The 19,141-nt window shown below is 32.3% G+C and overlaps 1 protein-coding gene across 3 annotated transcripts in view; it reads left to right on the top strand.

Annotated features, from left to right (window-relative positions):
• Positions 1 to 19,141, top strand: part of LOC129237120 (voltage-dependent calcium channel type A subunit alpha-1) — a 241,212-nt gene that overhangs the window by 51,374 nt on the left and 170,697 nt on the right. For 2 of the 3 annotated variants that reach the window (XM_054871587.1, XM_054871589.1), the window contains 6 exons: positions 1,715 to 1,815; positions 5,249 to 5,404; positions 5,785 to 6,005; positions 9,525 to 9,628; positions 9,906 to 10,021; positions 15,272 to 15,331. In XM_054871587.1, coding sequence (XP_054727562.1) covers positions 1,715 to 1,815; positions 5,249 to 5,404; positions 5,785 to 6,005; positions 9,525 to 9,628; positions 9,906 to 10,021; positions 15,272 to 15,331 — 758 coding nt within the window. Of the gene's footprint in view, positions 1 to 1,714; positions 1,816 to 5,248; positions 5,405 to 5,784; positions 6,006 to 9,524; positions 9,629 to 9,905; positions 10,022 to 14,767; positions 14,884 to 15,271; positions 15,332 to 19,141 lie in introns of all 3 variants that reach the window. The other variant, XM_054871590.1, reaches the window with a different exon arrangement.

The following is a 19,141-nucleotide window of genomic DNA, read 5'->3' as shown; positions in this document are numbered from 1 at the left end:
GAAAAAAAAAACAAAAAAAAAAAAACAAACTACTAACACCTACAAAAATAAATGTTGTTTGTTTATCATAAAAAATTATCGCTAACTTCACACACGTGCTCGGCAGTGGGTAAGCAAATACAATTAGATAGTGACACATACTTACTACATACAAACAAACAACTACATAGATGAATAGCTGTATACATTTACTATGAAAATCGTTAGCTGTAAAGGCAGTTTTAGGCTGTCCAGTTAGATGGAAATCGCTGCAAATACACACATGCATACATACATACATACATAGTCACACGATGTGTAAGAAAACGCGCGAGCGTAGTTGCAAATATAGTTAAGTACCTATACGTACATGTACTCGTATAAGTGGTGAGTGTGGGTGTGTGTAGTGAATTTCTGAACCCAGTGTCCGCGGCATACCAACCCTTTTCCATATAAATATTAGTTTTTTCTCTTATTGAGTTTTTGCTTTTATTTTTAACCATAACTGCTGTAATTATCAACACTTATGTAGCCTAACACAATTCGCATGCTCCTATAAATATGTTTGTACACTTTCACACAAAACACTAATACTTGACACTAGTGATTAAAGAAATAATAATTCTTAATATAATATAAAGTCGAGCTTATTCGACAAGCTTAAGCTGCGTGAATAACTGATCTAGAGAGAGAGAGAGAAAGAAAAAAATGCCTTTGAAAACTCTCAATTGACTTCTGCTGTGGTCAGCTTACTTCAAAAATTCAAAAGCAAAATTGTTTGATTTCTTAACTCGATATTGGCTCACTACTTTTTCAAGATGAATTTGAACTATTTTGCTTTTGAAATGAGGCAACTTGACTGCAGCCTCACTGCTTTGGTTCCTTTTCGTGTGTGTGGAATACCTACTAATATTTTATACAAAGAAAACAAATGAAAAAAATTAAATTAAAATTATGTTTCTTTATGCAAATACTTGTATAATAATAATTCATGTACACAAGAAAATTTGTATTCGTAGTCCCTGTAATTTTACAGACTAACATACATACATACGTACATATACATACATACATATCTTGTTGTATAGTAAATATAATAATTTTCATTTGGCAAACAAATTATCTGCTTCTTTCGTTCAGTTATTTGTAATTAAAGCACTCGTGTTAATTTTTTCCCCCCATTACATTAACTACCTAAATTTATGCGTTGAAAATTCCCAAAACTTTTGCAAATCAGCAAATGCAAATAGTTTCGCCGCACAAATCTATGTTTTATGTGTGTACATTTATCGTATATGGATTTTTCCCGCCCACCCACTCCAATGCCTTTGAATAATGTAAAAGCCACGCTATATCACCTTATAATTTTAGCTAAAAACAAAATTCAAAATAAAAACTTTATACAAATTGAATATACTCGTATTCGTATATGCATACATATTTATATTTGCAATATTTATTAATTTATATGATGTTCTTTTATATCCTCCTTTGCCACCACATATATCTAAAATTCATTGCTACTAAACACACGTTAATGCCATGCTATACCATGCCATGCAATCGGAACACTTTGCCAAATAAAAATTATCATCTATTTAAAAAAAAACATTACAATACAAAACAAAACTTATTAACTTCAACTCGAAACAAAAAAAAAAAACATTTATACGAAAATTTTCAATAAAAAAAAATTAACAAAAACAAAACACTTGCATATTCGAAACAACATCAGATTTATGGCACTGCTCCCACAAAAATGGATTGAGGTAGATCTAAAAACATTAAGGGCTATACGTGTGCTAAGGCCCTTGAAATTAGTCTCTGGAATTCCTAGTGAGTAGTTTCATTAGTTGTAAGCGCTTATAAAGTTAAACATTTTAAATATGTATCTATGTAGAATAAAAACCATGTGTATGTATATAAATTAACTGTACTTAGTAACATTTTTTTCCAATAATTTTACCTCGTTTTTATATAATTTCATAACAATTACCGTAGAATGCAAATACTTTAGTATCTAAAAAATGAGAAGAAAAACTATTATTACAATTATGATGTTTTTAGCTTTAGTTCTACTTACTTAAATAAATAATTTAATAGTAGCGTGAAATAATGAAATATGTTAGCGTGCAAATCGTCACACAAAACTTGTATATAAAATATTAAAAAAAAAAAAACAATTAAAATTAGTTACTATTTTCTCTTTGGTTTTTTGGAGTCACAAAGCTAAAAATATATAGTAACAATAAAATAAATAATTGGCGCTTCGCCATTTTTGGGTATTTAGGCAAGCTCCTCCTCTTAGTTGTGGCATGAGTCTTGTTGTGGTTCTACAAATGGAGGGACCTACAATTTCAAACCTACTCCGAACGGCAGATATTTTTATGAGGAGGTTTTTCATGGCAGAAATACACGTAGAGGCTTGCCATTGATTGCTGAGGGGCAGCCGCTATTAGAAAAAACGTTTTCTATCATTTTGCTATTTTATAGACGGAGATTCGAACCTACGTTCTTTCTTAACTCCGATTAGTAGTTACGCACCAACGCATTCCACTACGGCGGCTGCCAATAACAATGTATACGTAAATACTATATATTTAGAAAAAATAAGCCCTCTTCTATTTATGTGCTGTAAAAAATGGTTAGCACAACTATTTAATAAACTTTTAACAATTTTGTATAGCTTGATAGTTGCTAAAGAGAATTATAATTTGAACACTGAAGAATATGAATTTTAAACGATTTCATAATAAATTTGGGAAAACGAGCTTTTTCCCATATACAATGGTTCCAATTCTTAATAGGTTCTATATACTCAGCGTTCAACTTTAAAACAGTTTTTCAAAACGATAAATATACTTTATTTGGAACAAATCATGTACATATTTCATTTATTTATAGCCTACTAGATTCAATCACAATAAAAAATTATATTGACATACATATATGCAACATTTTTGAACTGAGAAATAAAAATAAACAAATTCTGAGAATTTATGTCCATACGAACAATCGTGCACAAATCGGATGCGATAGGATCCCCTTTTATTTCAAGCGCGCGAGGAATTCGCGGATCAATTTCATAATAAATGTTACAGTTTTAGTTTGCTACAAGTTTTGAAATGAAAGATATAACTCTTGCACAACGGCTTCATCAGGAAAACAAACCACTATGGAGGCACGCCGGCATGAAGGTGGAACAACTTTTAAAGAAATCGGCTATTTAATGAACAGAGTTCATTTAACAATGCAGTTTACACTTGAAAGATACAAAAGTGACTTCGATTGCAAATATAAGCCGCCTAGGCCAATGGAAGAAACTAAATGAACCCGAAGAACAAATAATTAAAAAAATTCTTTTGTGTCAGCCGTAATGCAAAATGTTTAAGGAAAATACTAATGAAGTAATTTGTGATGAAACAGTTCGAAATGTGTTAAAAAAATATAACTTCGATGGGCGAATTTCACTAAAGTCTGAAAAACAAGCGCGCCCGTATGAAATTTGCCTTTGAATATATGTATAACTAAGGATATAAACTTCTTGAATATGGTAAAATATAACTATAAAATATAAAATATATAAATTACTTTTTGTTCATATTCTGCTGTTTTAAGGTACACAGGTGGAAGCAAATGTAATTAAAATGGGTCCGATGGAAAGTGTTATATCTGCAGAAAGTTCAATACTGAATTTGCGTCGAAGAATATAAAGGCTACTGTGAAGCGTGGCAGTGGCTTGCTAATGGTGTGGATACTCATTTTGTAAAAGGCATTATGGGTAAATTTGAATATCTGAATATCCATAAAGCTAATGTTGGGCAATGTACCGTATGGCACAATTTTTCTTTGTATCAGGACAACGACCCGAAGGTCGCTTTTGTGGTTGCCAAGCTATGGCTCATCTGCAACTGCCCTAACCAATGCCAAAAATGCGCACATTTGTCTTATCTTAATGTAATCGAACATGCTTGTCAGGAATTGTCTAGAAAACTAAGAAATACAATTTTTCGGAACAGAAGCCAATGGCACAATATTCCACCAGACCTAATACGAGTATATGTAAAAACTTGGTAAAATCTATGCAAAATCGCAATAAAAACCTATGAAAAAGTTTAGTATAATATTTCAAGGACACTCACGTTTGTATGATTATTCGTTTGGACATGAATTATATTTTTATACCATATGGTTGATTTTTTTTAATTTCGTTCTATTTTTATATCATAGAATTCATATTGAATATAAATAGAAAATTAAAATAGAGAAATGTTGAATATAAATATAATTTATTTATATGAACAAATATAATAGGCTCTAAATAAATGAAGAATATGGTAATTTTTGAAAATAATTAATTTACAGTTCAGAAATTCTGTTTTATAGTTGAGCAGTGAGAAGCGTTTGAGCCTCTGTAGGTAAAATACATGGGCATGAAATGTTCATACGCTTTGCAATAACATTAAATATCAATTGACTTCTTAATTAAAAAAAAAACTAGGATGTTTATCAGCATCGAATAATATTTGTGAACAATAAATCTCCGACTTTTGTGGACCATAATAATATACATATAAGCGTATTTATATATATAAAGAATTATTTTTTGTGTGGCCTTAAATTTTTTCTGAAAATTGGTTAATTTGTAGCCTTGAGTGTAATAAGGTTAAACTGAAAAAATTTTGTAAGACTTTAATAATTTTGAGGTTAATTGGATGTTGGAAATTGTGGTGAAGATTTTTTAAGGTCTATTATCTTGCTTCTTTTTAACATTCTTCAACCTCTTTTTTTATTTTTTAGGATAAAAAATAATTTTCCGAAATATTACAGCGTAAGTCTTACATTTGTAAAAAAATTTTAGGTCCCCTCTCTTTGTAAGCACTGAGATGCACCCGCATATAATTCCACATCGATAGTCATTATATCAATTAAAGAATTCAAGAAATTCTGCAAGATTTAGTTTTAGATTACAAATTCAAATGAGAATTAATTCATTATTTTTTGATACTATAAACGCAAACATATTTCAATATTTCCATTACTTAGCTAGAGCTCGACAACTATTAGCTGTTTAGTTTTTAGTTGCGCAAGTTCTTTTTTTGTTTTTGTTTTGAATTTCTAGTTAGTGTTAAATTTTTACAAACAATATTGCACTTAACCTCTACTAATATACAATTTTTCTTCATCTATGCTAAAACTTCGACAACATTTTATTCGCCCTTCAAACTGCTGTGCTGCTACATTTTGGAATCTTTGCTGCGGAAAATAGGTTTACAAGTAGTTTTAAAATCCATTATCAAGGCAATGGCGCCGTTACTTCAAATCGGACTTTTGGTCTTGTTTGCGATCGTTATATTTGCAATCATCGGACTCGAGTTCTATTCGGGCGCTCTGCATAAGACTTGTTATAGTTTAGAAGATCCAAGTAAGTGAAATTTGCGTAATACCATAATTTCTTCTGTAATTTATGCCGCAGAAAGTTTTCAATGCACGGCCAATTCACGATGCTTACCATTGCGAGTAAAATGTCAAATAAAGTGCGTTTTAAAATAAAAACAATTTTTTAAAACTTATTATCTAAAAAAATATGTGATATTTCGGAGTATATTTATATGTACTAGCATCGAAACCAGAACCCCCAACCATGTCGATTGTGAGGACTGGCATTTTGACAATATTGACTTAAAAGTCTCAGACCGTTTTGACAGATTTGACGTACAAAAATATTACTGTTAACTAATAACATAACATTTGCTTTTTAAATTCCCTGTCAATAATAAAATTCAAAATGTATTTCTTTTTCAGATAAATCTGTTAAGGAAGGTGAATCAGAGACACCATGCAATACGGATAATGCAACGGATAAAGCGTCTGGTTCATTTGTATGTAATTATAACACGAGTATGTGTCTGGAAAAATGGGAAGGGCCAAATTGGGGCATAACTAGTTTTGATAATATCGGGTTTGCCATGTTGACTGTGTTCCAATGTATCACCATGGAGGGCTGGACAGCAATACTGTATTGGGTAAATTAAAAGAAAAATCTAAACATTTAAAGTACTTTGAAAATCAAGCATTTCAAGCATCGCTAGAAATACTATACAAGTGTACGTACTGCCAATTTGTATGTCTATGGCTATGTTTGTAGTTAATAACTGCTAGCACTTTTGGAAAATAACTTCTGGAAATGTCTCACTGTCTACTCGTCCATTTACATACCTATATTCAAAAAGATTGTATTGTACAAAGTAAAATTACTCGAGTGCTTAAGAAGTGCGTGATACCTAAACCTGAATAAGTTTTTTATGCGCGCCGAAAGATATGCTATGTTTTTTTTCTTTCTAAATGTGCTATTAAGTTTTATCAAACAACTCTGTGATATTCTCTAACTATTGTTGTATATTTTGAAAGCATATCTCCAGTTTATATTCACTGTCTCTATATGTATGTATGCGTACGTTTCTCCAATTGAATTTAATATGTGGACTTCACCCGCTTACTCTGATTTTCCGTTTAGCAAATAAAATAATAGGGGTTACTTAGTGGATCGTGTATTTTGCTAAACAACAAAATACCATCTGAGCACTAGACTCTTTGTAATTTAATAGCTCTACTTTTTCTATATAACCTTCTCTCTTCTCTCTATATGTATAAATGTACGTAAACTAACTGCAACACGAAAGTCCACTAAACGGGGTTTATTTACTCTAACATCTTGTGGGGACCAGAGGTACGGAATGTTTTACAAATTTTTTTTTTTAATACAAAATTCAATTCTTTTCTATGAAATTGTCGTTCAATAAATTATATTTACATGAACCTTCTTCTTTCTTCTTTAATGAAAACTTAGAAATACTTTTCTGTTTAAATTTAATTAAATGGGTTACAAGTTTTATTAAGAATTTAATATGCATAACTCCGGTCCCTTACAACAACTATTTGAAATAAATTTTTCCCATTATGAATTGCGAATACTGATTTACCTAATACAGAATTGCCTATCATTTATGATAGTGAGCTACTGGAGAAGGTGAATATTGTTTTTGTATTTTCATATGACATGCACTTTTATAGATGTATTTTTTCCTCAAGTGTACGCACTACTCTTTATAAAGACTTTCAGTTTGATGCATTCAACAATATAATGCCAATTTTTATTCATGCAATTTCAGTTGACTTAAGTTTTTGGAAGAACCTATGGGACGACTTAGCTAACAATATTTTTCTCGCGTTGCTTTTATCGCTAATAGAAGTAATGCCACCGACAGAGTTTTGTTTGTATAAATAAAAAAAAATTAAGTTAAATTTTGTTTTTTTTTGGCGACGCAAGGTTTAATTAGTTGAAAGGGACTGAAAAGCGTGTAATGATACCTTTAAAAAATACAATAACTGAGAAGTCGACTAATTTCTAATTAACAAATATTCTCTGAGTAGTTTGTACTGTCCGAACAAATGCATTTAAAATAAGATTTTCAAACAGTTTCACCGCACCGTCCTGTAGTGTCGCTTCTACACATCAATTCTCTTGAGCGGTATTCTATCATAAACACCTCAACACCATCTTTTCTTGTGCTATACCGAATATTCCTTTTCAAAAGCTAGTTCAGAAAACAGCTCTGAGACTTCATATCGCCTCTTGTGAAACTTTCTTGTGTCCTTTTTATCTAAGTATTTCAAATTTACCCAAATTAAGTATTTAGGCGGAGTTGATTATTGGGTATCAGATTTCCTTCTTTCAACATTCCTTTCCAATAGCACATAAAGCATACCGCCATCGCATCGCCATCAAGGCAAACAGGCCAGACGGGTTTGACTCTATGCCCATCACATTCAACCATTTGAACCTTGAAAAGATAACAATTTTACAACTTGCCAGAAGTATGTTTTTTCCGTAGATACCTATGTAAACCTTCTGAACTTTGCTCAATTTCTTCCTAAGTTATATTCTTTTGTTTTGTCGGGACAAACTAGCAAGTACAGCACTCCATTGTACTGCACCCAGGGAAGCCGAGTTTCTTTAAAACTACCCGACCTCAGAAGAAATCTGAGTAGATCTTGTGGTGCCAAGAAACCAAGGTAGTTGCTTCTTAACACATCAGTGCCAAAGACCTCAAGAAAGATGCACAGAAAGTGGTCCGCCGTCTCATGCTCCTCTCCACATGCTGGGCAGAGTGCACTGTCTGAAATGCCTACCTCTTCCATGTGCTTCGTACTGTGCTACATATTTAAAAAAAATATATTTTGGATCAAAATTTTTTGAAAAAAGTTAAAACTGTTTTGGTTCAAAATTACATTTTTTTTTCACTTTTTTTGAAAATTTTTTGTTTAATTTTTGGGAGATATTTGTTTTGTAATTTTTGAAAAACACAATTTTTTAGCGGAAAATGCATATTTAAAAAATATTTTTTGCTGTAATATTTTTGGGAAAAAACAAAATTTTTTTGTTTTTGAAAATTTTTAATGAAAAGTAAATTTTTTTGTTTGCTCAAAATTTTTGGAAAACCTTTTTTATGTAATTTGTGAAAAGCAAAATTATTTAGGATAAAATACATAAATGAAAAAAAATTCCCTATTGCATTTTTGTTTAACATTTAAAAAAAAAAATTTTATTTTCTAGGCTACATTATTTTTTTGTAATTTTTGGAAAACACCGCCCCTCTGATTTTTTTTCCTAGTTCTTTTTAATAGCTGAGAATAAAGCAACTTTTAGAAAATTTGACGGTAATGCCTAAGATACCTGGCTCGCTTGACATGGAATCCATTCTCTTCCAATTTCCGTTAGATTTAGATTTGTGGGAGGTTGGACAGGTTGGACAAGTCCAAGCACTCAGTCAGTAGACCATTGTACTGCACTTGCAAATACTTATGTTACTACGTAAGTCATGTTTCAGGAGGCAGTGCACTCTCGCCCACTGAAAGTAATAATTGTTAGTACTTAAATTTTTTCAGTTATTATTTTTGGCAAGTGGAATGCATCAAAGCTGAATTCTTCTTGGTGTGTCATTTTGCATTCTTTCAATTTTCAGTTTGCATACATTACATCTGCTTTAAAATCTGATACACTCACACTGCTATATTAAAATTATACTCAATGTGACATTGGAATATTTTTTATGCATTTTATCTATGTACGTTTATGTTTGTACTTTACACAAATCATACAAATTTAGTTGGAGAATTTGAAAATTTGCTTATTAGAAACATTCAAAATTTCATTAAAAATTTTCAAACGCTCATCATTATCGTGCATTATATAATTTTCAATACAATATTTGCCATTTATTATGTGTCAAAATAGATTTACAATAATTGTGAATTAAATATTTGTTGCATTTTTGTAATGGTAAGCTCTTTAACTTAAACTTCTTTCTCTTCATAGCATATGAATATAAGTACTATTTGGTGTATGTACATACATACGCATGTATGACATAAAAACCTGAAAGGCTGTAACTCTATTGACGTATTGTTTTACAATTATTTTTCAATACAGCGCACTTTTGATTAATCCATCTCTCTATACCTTCAAAATGATATTTTTGCAGACCAACGATGCTCTAGGTTCATCATTTAATTGGATATATTTCGTGCCTCTAATAGTTATAGGCTCATTTTTTATGCTCAACTTAGTTCTCGGTGTCCTTAGCGGGTAAGTTAGTTTTTAAAAATAATTATTCATATAGAAATACTTGTATCAGTATATGTTTATAATTTATTATTCTATTAATTTTTATAATTACGTTTATATTTATGTTGTTGTTGTTGTATATATAGTTTGAAATATTTTCCTTTCATTTAACAATCTACTCTGATTTATTTGTTCTTTTCCCGAAAATTGAATGAAATTGAAACCAAACCGAACCAAATAAAAAAATAAAAACAAAAAATGAATATGAAACAAAAAATCCCGAATATGTTTTGTGCAGTGAATTTTCGAATGAACGTAATCGTGTCGAACGTCGCATGGAGTTTCAAAAATGCCGTTTTCGCACCATGTTTCAAACTGCCATGGTTTCATATCTCGATTGGATAACACAAGCAGGTTTTTGAAATACCATTTTTGTACAAAAAATAAAACAAGACCGTTATGATTGAAAGAGTTTTAAGCCTAGTACCACCATAACCACCACCACCGCTACCAAATAGTACCTCAACATAGAATCAAGCAACAAAAAAGAAAAGAAAAACGTTAATAAAAAAGTACTAGAAAATATTTTCAGCAGCGCTAATATGAAAATAAGCCTCTTCCCACCACAAACTTTTTGTACCACCAGTACATTACATGCATCCAAACATAAATACCTTTACCACAAATATATATATATATATAAACGTATATAGTATAGCATAACCCTGATAAACTAACATGAATTTACAAATATTCATGACAGTTGCCTTAATGTGTATGCTAAATATACGCCTAAATACATACTACATATATATGTAATTAATACCCGAATATTCCAAGAAGTTTTTTATTCACAAAAAAAAAAAAAAACGAAAAAAGTACTAATTAACTATCACACAAAACGCTACGTGTTTGTATGTACTATATAGTATATGAATTCTCATTTATGAAAGTCTAACTAACTTAGAATATAGTCGCTCCCGGCAATGTTAACTGTTTTTAGAAAAACCAGTTTAGATTTAATCAACTGAAAATATGTTTGAGATGCGGGTTACTGAAAATGTTTGCGAAGGTTGGTTTTTGTTTGTTTGTGATGCGATGTGAATGTGTTATGCATTTTCTGTATGAAAAAAAAAAAAACAAAAAAATACGAGTTTCAAAAGGTAACAACAAAAATAATAAATACACTTAACAACACATATCAAATCAATTTTGAAATTTTTCAGAATATTTATTTATTGCATATGTATAACACTAATAGGTACATACATGCACATACATACATGCATATGCATACATGAGTATGTTTAATTCGCGATATTTCTCATAAGCACATGCATCAAGCATTACAAAAACACGTTTCCCACACCGCAACTTACCTGTGTATATACCTACAAACATCCATAAATGCATACATACATAGTTGCATACATTCATACGTAGCTAGATACACATACTACATCATAAACATGAAACAAATCAATTGAAACATGCCCACGAATCATGTGCAATAGCGACAAGACAATTTGAAAGATGCACTTCAGGGGTACTCTCCCTCAAATTTGCTTACCTGGTGAATATACAAGTATAGAAATTCGGAATTCTCAGTGCCCGTGCGCATGTAAGGAGAAATACCGCGCCTATATAAACTTTAAAAATATTTGTAAAAATATTTTACTCAAAACCAACAAAAACTTTTTATGCCACTAAAGTATCACATCGCTAGCTTCGCGTGAAAAATCGCCAGCTTCAGCTTCTCAAATTTTACAGTAAAGAATAAAATCCTTTTAAAGTAATTTTCTTCAGGCACTTATTATTTCGCAATATCCCTTACACGAAATTTCCCGTATTCCTAGTTAATACGACACCACACGAATCAATTTGATAAGTTGTTGTATTATTGGCTTATCTCATTTTCTGTGAGTATTTTGGACTTAGCAAAGTTGCTTATCCCTTAATAGAAACTATTAGTAATAAAGCTTCTTGCATTTAAATAGATGTTGTTTGAAAGAATGGGAAACTTTATGTGAAAACTTCAAGAATAGTTGTGATTTTTATAAATATCTTGACTATCGCGGCACACAACAGATTTAAATTTTACTGCATTACTTACATTCATACATATAAATTCTGTCAGAAAAATATCGGGAATTGTTCGTTTGAAAAGCGCGCGTTGCACATACATATGTCCAAACTTTTTTTGCTGGAATGTTGGTAAACTGTCCCCTATGGTGTCGCAGAGGTTGGGAGTGATCTGTCAATTAGCTTCTTTTTGGCATTTAATTATATCATGCCATGGTGCTGGAAGACCAACATTTAAGTTTGAAGGAGGTAACTCGTGAACTTAGCGTGTCTCACGAATCAATTCGCAATATTTTGCACCATCAATTAGGCATGAGCGCGTGACTACTCGACTCGTTCCAAGAGAGATGAATTTCTTTCATCGGAAGCAGGTGACTGAAGACATGCTTGCGCAAGTGCATTCGGACCCAACGTTTATCCAGCGTATCATACTCGTAATAGGTGATGAGAAGTAGGTATATGACTTTGGCATGCAAACCAGTTAACAGGGGGCTAAATGGCGCAATCCGCATGAACCGAAACCCAAAAAACACGTCAAAGTCGGTCAAAAGTGAAAGTCATGCTACTCGTTTTCTTTGATTATCATGGTATTGTGCTACTGGAATTCGTTCCAAATGATGCTACTGTAAATAAGCGATATTATTTGGAAGTTACGTGACATTTGAGAGAGAATGTGCATAGGAAACGGCCCAATTTGTGGAAAGAAAACTCACGAATTTTGCACCATAATAACGCACCGACTCACAAAGCTCATATTGTGAACACTTTTTTGACCAAAAACTCGACAAATATCATCGAACAACCACCGCATTCACCAGATTCAGACCCCTGTGACTTTTTCCTTTTCCCAAAACTAAAATAACTACTCCGCGGACATCGCTTTGAGTCGCTGAAGGAGCTATAGGAGATCTCTTCAAACGCGTTTAAAAGGTGCGTTGATGACTGGGCTAATCGTTGGCATATGTGTATTGCTTCGAATGGATTCTATTTTGACGGCGACGAAATAAATTTTAATGATTAAGCAACTATTTTGCGTATTATTGAACAATTCCCGGGTACTTTTTTGACAGAATGTACCTTTATACATTTGATAATGGCCATTGCTACATGTAGGTATGTAAATTTTTTCCGCCTCTGAGGTTAATTTGTGAATGCCGCAGCAAAAAGAAGGTTCATCTTTTGAGGTAAACTATTCCTCGCACCTCTTTTGCATTTTTTCGTAAACAGTGAAATATAATCTGCATTTGCATTAAACAGATTCCAATGTAATTCAAAAAGTTAATGGAATCCCAAAGTTTCACGGATTACTGAGTATAGTATCGGCCACTGATGATAAAAATAAGAAGAAAATCTGAGCGGCTGACTTTCAGAAATGACAAAACTATTTTTTTCGAAACAAAGTTTTCTGAAAGCACATTTTATTTTAAAAAGAGTAATAAAATGAAATAAAGAATCGAAGGCATTTTACTTTAAAAAAATATATACATACTAAAATTTTCAAAATCGCATAAATCTCAAAATTATATATTTTTTCAAATTTCTTTTATATCCAAGTCTACAAATAAACCAATTTTCAAATTATGTGATAAAATCCACAATACTTGGATCATTTGACATGGAATTGTATCCAATTTTTTTGGCTATATGCGTATAATAAATTTAGGAGTTAGCATAAAGAAAATACAATTTTTTCTTTGTGGCATCCTAGTGTACATATGCACCTTGAGCATCGAAAGAAACTGTACACCAATTATTTATTTTTTAATTTCAATAACTTTTTGTTATAAAAATATAGTGCATACAAAAATTATGTAACCATATTCAAACTTTGTATAAAATTGAAAAAATTCGACAAATTTGCATCAAAATGTCACACTTTGTACTCAGAATTTTTAGAAAAATTTCGGATCATTGAATTTGGTATGAATAAAGTCGCTTAAAGTGGCAGAAAAATTTAATACATTCTTAACAATTTTTTCTGCTGACCATATAATATAACAAAAATGTGGAGTAGACGTTAATTAAATTATTCTAAAAGTTCTGAGTAAAATATTTGAAATTTTACAATTTTTATACAAAGTTCAAAACTTTGCTTTATATGGTTTTTTTGTGGTATGAACTATAATTGAATTGAACTAATCATTGAAAGTACAAAATGAATAAATATATAGTCGAAGCTTATCAATATTTGGTGCACACTTTTTTTTGATGTTGACTCCATATTAACAAGCCAAATGAAAATTTTAGAGCGTTTCAAATAATGTGAAGATTTTTGCGGCACCTTGAATTATGCAAGTTGTAGGGTTGTATTTCAGATTGATTGCATCTCTTCCTCAGTTATTCGCAAAAAACTTAGAAGTAAATGCTAGCGAAAAATAACTAAGTCAACTGTCATTAAGCGCAATTGCTAGTGGCTCGAAATTCATCGCTGTTTAAAGCTGATTGCAATTTACATAAATAGATCACCCTGTATATCTGAGCATAAATTCAAACATCAATCATACACTTGATCACATTGACAAGTTCACTCATCCTGTAAAATGATTCATAAAAACTTCTATCTTGAAAGGAATGATCTGCATATAAATATTTTCTTGAGAATCCTAAACTAGTTAATACTCCTTAGCGATACTGTATCAGTATTTCAGCACAACACACACTAGCATACGCCTATTATGTATATGTGAACGAGAACGCCTACACATACTACAATACAAGTAAATGCAAAACAAAATGCCCGACGATATTGAACGTTCCGTTATGTATTTATTATGAAATTTTGATTGAAAAGCATTAACTATTATTGCTATAATATTTATATTATATTTTATGTCTGTTGTGCCCACTGAGTTCCCTTCAACTTTTCGTTTATCATTTTTTCTTTTCATTTAGTTTAGTTAAAATTTACGTACACGATCAATTTGAACGATTCGTACTTACTTATAAATTTATTCAAAATTTTAAATTATCACGATTTGAAAAAAATCGCAAAAAAAAAAAACCAAATCAAATAGAACACTTGCAATTATAACTGCTATTCCTGTATGTATATTGTTTTTGTGTAATTATTTTTTGTAGTGAATTCGCAAAAGAACGTGAAAAAGTAGAAAATAGACAAGAGTTTCTTAAACTTAGAAGACAACATCAGCTAGAAAGAGAATTGAACGGCTATGTTGAATGGATTTGTAAAGCTGGTATAGTATTGCGTTACACCTACATACATTCGTATTTAAATAATAATAACTAAGTTGATTTGAGATTTCGAATATACCTACGTATTTTAATAAGTAAATTAATTGAATCCTACAGTACACAAAACTTATAAATACATATTACTGTACTGTATGTAAATCCTCTAACAGCATACAAGTAAAATATATATATATATATAGTATACACATATTTAGATTGATACACACAAATAATCTACACATTACTCCCAATCACTAAGTACTTCCTACTATATATCTATAAGTATGTATGTCTATTCCAATTGTAGCGTAAAATATTTTTTAGCTTTTGATTAAACCACTTTGAGTTTTCGGTTTTTGTGTTCGTTCTGACTTTTTCTTGTACTTGCAGAGGAAGTCATTTTAGCCGAAGAGCGTACAACTGAGGCCGAAAAGATGCACATAATGGAGGGTGAGTCGCTTATAGCATGCAATAATATCGTACGTACGAGGGTTCCTATTTAAATTTTGAGACATTCTACATCATAACCCTTTCACTAACATCTTTGGTACAGCTGTACCTTTATGCATTTTATACTGAAAGTCTATTACATTAAAAACATAAGAGATGTTAAGTTTTTATATGTTTTGCGTCAAAATCTTTTATTATTATTATTTTTTGCCATTATAAGAGTGAAAAATTAATAGTGAAAATTCAAAGACCACCAAACATAAGGGTAAAAAAACCGCAATATCCGCCGGTTTAGCGAAAAGTGAGAGCCCAGAAGTTTAAACCTTAGCTCGACAAGAGCAGGGCTGCTGAGAAGAAGGTGCTGAGATGATTCCACCTCGTCCACCAGACAGCTTCTGCAGAAAGGATTTGAAGCAATGCCAAGCACCACCGCATGGACACCTGACGGACAGTGTCTGGTGAAGATACCTACCAAATTCGATAGCTGTAGCTTTGTTAGCCTAAAAGTTCTCTCGAGCGCCCCCGATCTACCCGCGGCCAAAAGGATATCGCGACTTTACACGTTTGCGCACTAGCCCAGCGCTCGTTTAGTTGACGCGATGTCCATATTTCTAGTAGCAGGCCGCAGGTTCTTAAGGGAACTACTATCCTCTCATATTGCGATGAAGCCATCGCAAGGGTCCCGTGTCTGGCCAACTCATGGGCCCAGCAGTTTCCCTCTATGCCGCTGTGGCAACTATCCATACATTTTACGTACAAATATGATTGGGATGCAATTGTACCAAAGATGACAAGGAAGGCATAGGCACACAATACATAAACAAGCTCAAAAAATCGTTTTCGAAATCCGAATTGATATAGATGTACCAAGAATGTCCCAAAAGGGTTAAATTAAATACTTATGTGGGAGTGACGAACAATCATATGAACCAATGGACTGAAATGCTACTAAGCAACGTGGCAAATTATTTGTAGACGCAACATTGCATAACGAAGGAAAGGATTAGTATTGACCGAACAATTCAGAAATTCTTTGAAAAACGGAAAAAAACGAGCAGCTTTTAGCTTGCAGACATTCGCTGGAACGAACAGATCACTATAGCTAACAAAAATTTAACTTAATGAATAATAAAGTGTGTGAATAAAATTTAGAAGATATGAATTACTTAATTAGACTACGGCATCCCACATTAATAAGCGAAAATGGCTCTATTGCTCTTAAAAATGTCAACCGGGAAGGCCGATATACTTTCGTATGCGTTTGAATCAATTTTCAAACATTTTCCCAATACGGATCAATCAATGATCAAAACTCTAAAACGTTGAACGTATAAATTTCCGTATTCTCAGGTGTTTAAAAATGTTGGCCACGCATTTCACTCTTAAACTGTGGGAAAAAAATTATTAGGTATCAAATCAGTATCATTTGAATGCTTAAAAACTCATTTGTTTCCGGCGTTGCGTGATAGCTAGTATAACTGTAAATACATACTATATACATACATATATACAGTCTGTGAAAGAAAAAACAAAACCTGTTTACATAAAAATATGTACAAAACTACGAGTTGCAATTACTCAATATGGTGTGTAGTCTCTATCGATGATCTCGGCATGCTTTGAAGCTTTTCTGCGTAGTTCGTCGACAAAGAGGGCTAGATTTTGCGAACTTGATGCATGAGTTGCTTTAAATCGGGGTTGGCGTGTGGTGACTTGGAAGGTCAGTTCATTACTATGACGCCATTTTCTTGTTTTGTTCTTTCTCAATGTGTTTTTCTGAGTGTAGTGGTTTTGACGATGTGGGACCGTAGGATATATTCGCCTCCTTCAGTCGTCGTTCGAGGGTGTTGATACTCATATCTATTCCCTTTTGAGCAAGAATTGTGCGAGCTTGGCGTAGTCGCAAAGAAGGGTCCCGCTTAAAAAGTTGGACGATCACTTTATCCTAATTTTTTGTCCTCACTCGCTTCAAGCCGCTGATTTCACGTCACAACAAACTTTTTTGATTTTTAAATCACTTTTGCAGTGTAAGATAATTTCGGCCCCCTTCGAATACCGCCTCGAGACGCTTCGCATACTTCTCACTCATTTTTGTTTGGTTGCGTTTACGAAGAAGTTTCGAACGACACTAACCTGAGTTAACACTGTCGTCGTAGCCCTTGAGTGGAACTATTATGGAGCAAAAAGCATAACAAAATATATCTTGAAGTTACAAGAAAAAAACCGATTATTTTCTTCCGACACATATTGTATATTTATATTTACAAAAAATATTGCACCATCAATCAAAAATTACCAAAAATCGACGGTATTTTATAGTCACTTGAAATTTATACTTTGTTGTACTAATATTTAATGGGCTATAAACTTACACGCTCAGAAATCTAAAAATTCTGGTCAATAGTGATTAGGGCAAGTACAATTAATCGGTCCACGGTGCTCTAATGACATAAGGGCGATATGTCCAATTATTTTGAACTAAAACCATTTGCTGCGAAAGGCACCCACGAAATTTTGTTGGATTGTTTTGATCTTCGCATTCATAGGCATAGATTAACGATCGTCAGATGTATTTTGACTTTTGTAAAAAATATTTTTTTTTGTTTTCCCTTTCGACACGAGTCCTATTTTGAACGATTGTCGAACAAACATTTTCTTAGCCAAATATTCATTCAATATTGAGTGCATGCAAATACAAATAAAGCCCAAACCTGATTTAAATTCACAGTACATGACAATAGGATCTTGTAATTTTCGTACACACACAACAACCGATATTGAACGACTTTCTAGAAAATAAAATTGAATTTGTAGAATCAGCGAAACTGGAGCGGAGCTTTATCACTGAAGGGCGACGCGTGTTAATGGGTGCACCATTGTTGGTTTAATTCACTTCTAATACCAAAGAAAATGATCGTACAAAAATGTTCATGATTTAGAGGAATTTTTTTAATGCTTCAAATAAATGTAAACAAAACAAATAGCATTCGTAAACTTTAAGACGACAATATCAGATTTGACATATTCGCATTGGTGTTGCCATATCTCAAAACTAAAATAGCAACCCTCGTACAGTACATATAAAACTATTGTATTTAGCCACTTAACGTTGGATACGGAACAGATCTTTTAAATTAATTACACTTTCCCTTGGGTTCAACTGAACACATTCATCCTGATCAAAATTAAATTCGGTCAAGGTCCAGTATTCGACTTTTTCTGTTTTTTGAGATGCATGGGTCAGACTGTGCTGGAGGTTATTTTACATGCCAGTGCTGAATGTACCACACCCCATAACTCACCCGCCACGGAACATATTATTTTCCCTTATCTCCTCAAATCACACGCCCTCTCCAATTGAGGCCGAAATAGGCTAAGTATTATATATATTATAGATTTTTTGAAGACATAATGCAACATCAAACGTTTATAAGATTTCTGTACATTTTTCCAGAGCTAGTTAGAGGTTCCTTTTCAATAAAAATATTTCATCTTACATAATTAATATTTATTTTCCCCAAATTTAGCCACATAGATAAAAAATATTATTTTTCTGAATACTTCGACCACAACGCCGCCTAGGGTGTATATTTTTCAGATAAAGGAAATGTACTCTGTTTTTAACTATTTATGTCTGACGATAAATATGACTCCTATAAATATTTGAACCCTATTGCCCACTCACGAGGCCAAACATACTCGAAAACATTCCCCGAAGTTTTCACAAAAACTCCATGGCCTGCCTATGCCATTTACATTTATTTATACACGATTTAGAATTTCGGTAAACAACTGAATTATTTTTCGTAT

The sequence above is a fragment of the Anastrepha obliqua genome, chromosome 2 (assembly GCF_027943255.1).
Source record: "Anastrepha obliqua isolate idAnaObli1 chromosome 2, idAnaObli1_1.0, whole genome shotgun sequence".
Lineage (NCBI taxonomy): Eukaryota > Metazoa > Arthropoda > Insecta > Diptera > Tephritidae > Anastrepha > Anastrepha obliqua.
The sequence above is the reverse complement of the archived record's forward strand: the minus strand, read 5'-3'. Positions and strand labels throughout refer to the sequence as shown.